This window comes from Dipodomys ordii, unplaced genomic scaffold (assembly GCF_000151885.1).
Source record: "Dipodomys ordii isolate 6190 unplaced genomic scaffold, Dord_2.0 Scaffold13, whole genome shotgun sequence".
Lineage (NCBI taxonomy): Eukaryota > Metazoa > Chordata > Mammalia > Rodentia > Heteromyidae > Dipodomys > Dipodomys ordii.
The window spans coordinates 2,861,157-2,869,242 of record NW_012267229.1 but is presented as its reverse complement, the minus strand read 5'-3'; the positions used below and the strand labels follow the sequence as shown (position 1 = coordinate 2,869,242).

The following is an 8,086-nucleotide window of genomic DNA, read 5'->3' as shown; positions in this document are numbered from 1 at the left end:
GATGATTTCTGATGATGTCCAGAGTAAAAGGGTCTTTGGGACTAATTGTTGTAGGAACATTAAAACTTTTAGATACCAGTCACCTGAATAGTGAGAATAATACCTTGTTTTGCAAATTGACAACTCTGATTGACTTCTGTTCTATGAGAGAACCTGCAAACAGCATTACAATTTCTTTTTTCCAAAATCATGCTTGGATCTGTGTTCTAGAGAGTAGTTACAACTCCTAAGGTCTGCATGACCTTCCTGTGATCCACCAATTTTACAAGTAGAGCCTCACTCTAAGTGTGTACCTCTCCCAGAGTGTCTACAAAATGGATTAGCTATCTAGATTCAAAGGATGCAGAGATTCAGAAAACAGTACAATAGTTTTTCCTCAGTGCGGAGTGGTCTATCAAGAAAAATCACTAAAATCACTAGTTTAAAGTAGAATCGTGGATTTTAAAAAATGAACTAAAAACCTCAGAGTTGTTAGAGATGCCAGAAACATGAAAGTTCAAAATAAACAAAGACTATACTTAATATAAATTCACAGATCACTGTTGTCTGCTAAGTCAAGCTGTGTCTTGTTTGATTGAGACTCTTCCTCTTAAAAACAGAATCTCAGAGCAAACTTTTACCTTTCAACTTCCATTGAACATTGAATAAGACTTAAAACAAGGAGTCAAATGAGCAAAGTACTCTCTAGAATTTCCAGGTTTGTATACTATTGGTTGACAACTGACAACCTCAGACTATTCTAGACTTAGGCAGATAACTGCTATACAATATTTCATTACAGATGATATTTTTTCTTTTCCATAGAGAGGGAGAATTATTGTGAAGAAAACCTAATCTTACAAATAAAGGTCAAACCTTAAAAAAAAAAAAAAAGAGTCTCAAGTCTTTGAACCATGATCCTCAGATCTCAGCCTCTTGAGTAGCTAACATTACAGGTGTGAACCACCAGCAAATGGCTTATTTGGCTTTTTTACTCAAGGATAGCACTCTATTCCTCTGGCCATGCCTCTATTTTGGCTGTTAATTGGAGATAACTGGCAAAAAGCCAGAAGTAGAGGTATAGCTCAAATGGTAGAACACCAGCCATGGGGGATAGATTGACTTAATTTTTTTTTTTATTGTGAGAATACCATACAGAGGAATTACAATTACATGGGCAAGATAACGAGTTCATTTCTTATCAAGCATTGCCACTTCCTCTGTTTCCCCTTCCTATCCCTTCCCATCCCTCCCCACCCAAAGTTGTAAAGTTTTTCGACATAACGACTTGTACATCTCATTGTTGCAATGGGTCCACCTGTATCCCTAGTTAAATGATTTGTTTTTTCCCTTCCCCTCCACAAATTATACCAATATCAAATACAACGAAAGCATGGTCAGATAAGTTGATGTTAGGGGAATGAACCCCAAGGTAAGTATCCCAATGTTTTTTTTTTTCCTTTCATGCAATTGTTTCTAACATATTTATAAGATGATTTCTATGTTGCTTTGTATGTCCCTCCCCCACGGTATAACCCATGGCTTAAATTTTTTTTCCAGCATGTCTATGTATACAAATTATACTTGGCAGACCTCTTAAGAATTCATTTGGTTCTTCTCTTAACTTACAAAGACATATTTGCATTAATAAGTCACTAAAAGATTAACAAATACCTTGTAGCTCTTCTATCTCCTCTTCCTCCTCACTAGAGGAAGCTAAGTAGGCTTGAAAATCCATGTCCAAAAGCTCTTCTTTTTTAAACTTTCTGTTAAGTGTTGTGATTCTTTCATGGTCAGTCTCATCCCAAGTGATCTCCACCTTTTACCATTGAATGAAGGAAACAGACACACAAAAATGACCCAGAAATGTCAACAACTTATGCTTATTAAAAAATACCTACTGTTAACTTGGATACTTAACAGTAACTTTAGAAAGTGAAAACAAGCCAGGCGCCAGTGGCTCATGCCTGTAATCCTAGCTACTCAAGCGGCCATGATTGGAGGTTTGAAGCTGGACCAGTCAGGAAAGTCCCTGAGACTCTTTGACTAGTCAAAGAAAAAGCCAGAAATGACACTGTGGGTCAAGTGTACGAGCCTTGAGCAAAAGAAACCCAAGGACAGTGCCCAGGCCCAGAGTTGAAGCCCCACACTAGCAAAAAAAAAAAACACACACACACAAAAAGGTTAACAGCTTGAAATAAATACATGAATAATACAGCTAATAAGCAGTATCCTATTTATGGAAAAGGAAACATTTTTATTAACTTATATCTTTCTTTTCCTCTTAATATTCCATCATTGGTCATAATAGAGTATGTGGATTAATTGTGCTGGAAAAAATAGGAAAATGTACTGTTGAAAAAGTTAACATTATTATCAACTAGAAAAACATGCTTTTATCTTGAGTTCTACAGGTGATTCATAAACTATGAAATAGGTTGGTGAAACAACATTTCAATTTCAGTGTGTTTAATTTTCCAAAAAAGATTAAGAGCCATAAATGAGAAAGATATCTATTGGACAGAAGTACAATAAACCCCCACGATAGTCAAATTCATGCATAACATGGCTCCTGTCCTCCATTCAGGTTTTTATATTTCCTACTTTTCCCCTTGAGTTATTGGAGATTGAACTCAGGGACTTGAGCTTGCCAGACAGATACTCTACCACTTGAGCTACATCTCTTTTCCCTTTTTCCATTGGTTATTTTCCAGGTAAGATCTCGCTTTATGGCAGGACTGGTCGGGGCTATGATCCTCCTCTGTGTGCTTGGCCATGTCGCTGGAGAAGAGAGGTACAAGCCGTTTCATTTAGCCTTTTCTCTCGCTCCCTCAACTGGGATAACAGATATGCACCATCATGCCCAGTCATTAGTTGACAGTCTTACAAACTTTTATGTGTATGCTCCCTCTAACTGCAATCCTATCTCCACCTCCCAAGTAGCTAAGATTACAGGTTTGAATCACAGTACCAGCCTGCTAAAGATTTTAGATTCACCAAAGGGTAGGTCTCTAGTCTCTGTTTTTCTCCCAATACCAACTTCCCCAGATAAGGACAATGAATAGGTACCAATTAACCAAGAGATTCTTAAAATTATTACCAGTGTCTTAGACATTTCAGCTAGTTACAGGATCTACAATTGTTCCTATTCTGGTAACTAATATCCACTAAATTGCTGCTAGAAGCAGCACAGGTATTGAGGACACAGCCAGGACTCAGCAACTCAAGACTCGCCTGGTTAGTGAGTACGTCAGTGTAGAAAGTACCATGATCTTATATTTTATATATCTGAATCTTTTAGAATTGACTTATTGCATAAAAACAGCGTTTTTTACTACACTCATTAATGAATCACTACTACACTGGACCCACCACACTAAAGAAGCAGAGTTTCTCGGCTCCCCCTTATTTCAGAAGAGCAGAGGTCTGTCAACTGAAAAAAGGCAAGGGAAAGCCAAGGTGCAGAGTACAGCTGTGGGTAGTAGTTTAAGGTCAACAAGACAGAAGCCAGTCTGCTAAGTAACAAATTATTTCAAAACAAAGAAACCTTCTAGGTACTTGGTTAAGATTATGAAAACTAATAATCCTGAATTAAGTCTACTTCTATAGTTTAATTTTTTTTATCCTATCTGTTGAAAAATGTGTGCTTTTCTAAATTTTCACTAGTTTTGTTTAACTGACAACTGAAGGAACCTGTTACTTCTTTCCCTTATGTCCAAAGATATTAATAACTTATTAAAGAATACAATTGTTGTATCTTTTTTGTTTTATCAGTCGTGGAGCTTGAACTCTGGGCCTGGGCGCTGTCCCTCAGCTCTTCAGCTCAAGGCAAACGCTCTACCACTTGAGCTACAGCGCCACTTCCGGTTTTCTGGTAGTTTATTGGAGATAGGAATCTCACGGTCTCTCCTGCCCGGGCTGGCTTTGAACCGGGATCCTGAGATCTCAGCCTCCTGAGTAGCTAGGATTACAGGTGTGAGTCACCAGCGCCCGGCTAAAGAATACAATTGTTTAGGGTGGTTTTGGTATTCTTTCTTTTGTGGTGCTGGGAAATCAAACACTGGACATCCACATTAGGCAAGTGCTCTACCACTAAAATTATCTCATCCTCAAGGGATCTAGTTGAATACTGTGTGGGCAAGACAGAAAAGAAAAAAGAAATATTAATAGACAACCAAGTCAGGCTTAATGGCATAAGAATCTGGAAGTCAACTTTAACATCTGTGGTAAATAACATATGTATATTTGTCTCATTTCCATTTGTGCATTAAATTTTTAAATACTGTCCATCTTTAAAGATCCTGTAAATAAATAATGCACACATCTCTTCTTAAAGCAACAGAAACAGCTCCACATTTAAAAGCTAAAAAGTACCGTTGATGTTCCCATTGCAGCAGATGTGAAGTATTTTGGTTTATATGCTGTTAAATCCACTTCTGAAGCTATATCCTTGGGCTCATCATCAAAAGTAACATCATCTGGTATAAACCTAAGACATAAAGAAAATATATATTTATTTAAACATATGCTGCAGTGATAAACAAGAGTTTATATTCTTTACTAATTAGTTATGGTTTACAAATACATCCATACACACCATGTAAGTTTCTACAGAACACACATGTAGAGAGGCAAACAGCATTAGAAATAATCTTGGTAAAAATTTTTTCTAAAATTCATAAATTATGAGTCTGAAATTCCACTAAATTCAAGAGAACAATACATAGATAGAATCCTTGTATTAGGAGACAGTGTAAGTGAAGTGCAAGCACACAAGATCTACCATGTCTCAAAAAACATCCAGATTCCTAATGGTGCATTCACTGGCTTGCTTTATGACACTATGAAGATCAAAGTGATTTAATAATTAAGTGTTTTGAACACAAAGCATATGTACATGAAATGTCATTGAAAATAAAAGCTCAAGGTTTATTTAAGACACCCCAAAGTCTTAATATAACCTTATAATTTATTTCACAAATAAGTAGCTTTTCAGTGTAAATTAGTCATAGTATCTCACAATTTTCAGTCATCAGGCTAGGGAATAGAAAAAAAACCCAACACACAATTATTATATTTAGATTTACAATTTATGTAAGAGACTTTACACATACATGAAAATAATATAATTTTATAAAATATTGTTTTAGTGTTAACAGGGATGCGTAAATCCTTCTACAGATACACTTTTGCACAGACATAGTAGAAGAAAATATCTGAGATCTATTTTTTAATGCTACATTTGCTTTTATACATATTTTTAGATAAACAAAAAAAAGTTTCTACAGATAAATAGCAGCAGAAAATTCAATTTCTTTCTTTTTGTCCTTGTACTATTATGTACAACAAAATGTAACAGAGAAGGGAACTTTTTCCCATGATCAAGGTACCCAAGAGCTTACTTTAACACTAGATGGAAACGTCTCCAGAAGGAAACAGAACAAAACAGTCCTAAAAACAAGTCAGCATCAATTTATAATACCCAAAGAGAAAAGACATTCTAACAGATTTAAACAATCAAAACAAAAATACTCTATTGACATTTTTAACTGAAAAGAGAAGGAAACAGCTTGTCTGATGAGATCATGCCATTCTTGCAATAAATTTAAGCATACTAATAAAATCTTATACCAAATTATAATACTTTTTGGTAATTCTTCTAAAGTCTGAATATCTTTAAAGCAACTATGAAATGATGCATTTTTTTTTTCTCCCTGAAGTATTTCATTTTGAGAACAAAGCCTCTAAAACATCTACATCTAAATAATGCTTCCTATTCCACATCACAGTGGGATGGTTTAAGGATTCAAAAGGACTACTTATGATGATAAAATGGTACAGCAGTTCAGTTCCTGTTTCCTTAGAATTGAAATTCACAGCCATCTAAGGCTCTTCAGCTCTGGGTCAGTGAAGACTGAGCACTTGCTGAAAACAATTTTGACTAGTGGCTACTGTTTTGGACAGCACAGATCTTGAAATACCAGTGACTAGCAAATGCCTTTCCCCCTACTTTAAGGCTTTTGTCAAATTATTTCTTCTAGTACCTAAGTCTAAGATAGTTGTAAATATATAGTATATAACATATCACCTTAAAAAATACAGACACGTTTAAAAGGTCATAACTACGGTAATAAATTATGCATAATTTACACTTTCTTATTTTTCTTCTTAGAAAGCAAATGATTATTTCAGAATAAAAATCAATATAGAGCACTATGCAAATATTTTAATTCTTAACAATCATTATAAGATTCAGCTAGTAACAACTGGATTACCTTAGATCTAGAAAAGAACAACTGCTTTCAAATTCCAGACCATCACAGTCCTCATAAATTTTACTTGCTGTTTCAGGTGAATCACAGTCTACTACTGCATAATAATACTTCAGACGTTTGAATTGATAATCTCTCAGCTTTTCTCTAGAGGCCCTAGGGAAGAAGAACTCATTAAACTTAACTTATATAGGAACAGAGAAATCTACCTCCCATTTAAAAAAAAATAAAAATAATGTATGGAGTTCTACATTGAATCCCTAGCATGAAAAAACAAAAAGTAATTCTTTAAAATATGTAATATTAGGCTGGGAAGGTGGTTCAGTGGTAGAGTGCTTGCCTAGCATGCATGAGGCCCTGGGTTTGATTCCTCAGCACCACATAGGCAGACAAAGCCGGAAGTGGTGCTGTGGCTCAAGTGGTAGAGTACTAGCCTTGAGCTAAATTGCTGAGAAACAATTCCCAGCCAGGCCCAGGGTTTGGGTTCCACCACCGACAGAAAAAAAAAAGACGTTAGTACTTAAATATAAAAACTTAAAAATAAAATACAATAAAAATATATATCTATGCATATTTTTATATTATTATTATTACTACAAGCTGGCCTTCAAGACATCTTGCTTCCCTTCAGGGTTTTGCCTTATGACCATAAAATAGCCAACCTCATTTTTTTAAACTCTAACAGGTGTAGATTTTTAGTGTTTGGACTGGAATTATCTACAAAAGGCAAGTGAGAACTCCATATACCTAACCTTTTACCCTATTTCTTAGAAGTTATTTTATTTTTTGTTTGCTTTGCTATCACATACAGCATTTTCAAGTAAAACCTCTAGACCAAACATTGTATTATAACATACACCTGGAAGGAATAGCTCTATCCACAAAGAAATTCTTAATCTTACAAAATATTTGCTCCAGAATCATTTGCTTCCCTACCACAAACTTGATCATAATTTTCACTAAGTGTACAGAGAGCTCCACCTAGTGGTTCAAAAAGTATCTTTAAATTTTTTTTTTCTATACTGTACTATGATGATAAAAGAACCTTTTGATTCTGTCATTTTGCTATTTAATCCTCAAATAAGAAAAAAATTCAGTAAAAATCAGGGAACTGAACATGAGAAAATTTTAAATTTCTTTAATTCTGAAATACTTCAAAAACTTCACCAAGTATTCTCAAGAATATACACATTTGAAGAATATATAAATGTTGTTCAAAGTGCCACTTTGACATACTAATGTTTTATGGACTATTTGGATCATAAATGGTATAAATGCAAGCTTAAATTCTATTCAGGTAACCAGAAATCTAAATTATGACATGAATTCATAAGGTTTCAACTTATGTTCTATAGTAATTCAATACCAGTCCTTTTCAGGGGCATCTTCAGGAATACTTAGTAATTCTACTGGTCCTTGAACTTGCTCTTCCTTCATCCTCTCTTTTCCAAACTCGGAAGGATATATCTAAACACAAAAAGATAACATTGACACGATATGTACATTCTTTTCACACAATAGGCAGACTTGTGAAGATCAGGCCAAGGGTCAAAAACCTGACTCAATGAAGATAACTCAAGTAAAACTCACTTCTAAACTCAGGAAGCTAAAGAATCTTGAGGAATTTCCTTTAAAATAAGTCATTTTGGCTACAGAGTAACAGATGTGGGACTTATGAACAAAAATTGATTGTTTCCTTCATGTACTAACCAGAATGAGATGGTTCCGGTATCCAAAGGAAAAATTAAGAAAAGCCAAACAAGGTTTAAAGTTTAAGAAACTTTAAATATAAGGGAAAAAAGACTTGTTTAAATGATTTACATGAAATCCACTTA

At 34.8% G+C, this 8,086-nt stretch overlaps 1 protein-coding gene across 2 annotated transcripts in view; it reads right to left on the bottom strand.

The window, feature by feature from the left end:
* Window positions 1-8,086, bottom strand: part of Esf1 (ESF1, nucleolar pre-rRNA processing protein, homolog (S. cerevisiae)) — a 57,481-nt gene that overhangs the window by 41,587 nt on the left and 7,808 nt on the right. For both annotated transcript variants that reach the window (XM_013010995.1, XM_013010994.1), the window contains exons 5-8: window positions 7,618-7,718; window positions 6,255-6,407; window positions 4,354-4,468; window positions 1,654-1,798 (exon numbers count right to left, since the gene is read on the bottom strand). In XM_013010995.1, the coding sequence (XP_012866449.1) occupies window positions 1,654-1,798; window positions 4,354-4,468; window positions 6,255-6,407; window positions 7,618-7,718 (514 nt within the window). The remainder of the gene's footprint in view (window positions 1-1,653; window positions 1,799-4,353; window positions 4,469-6,254; window positions 6,408-7,617; window positions 7,719-8,086) is intronic.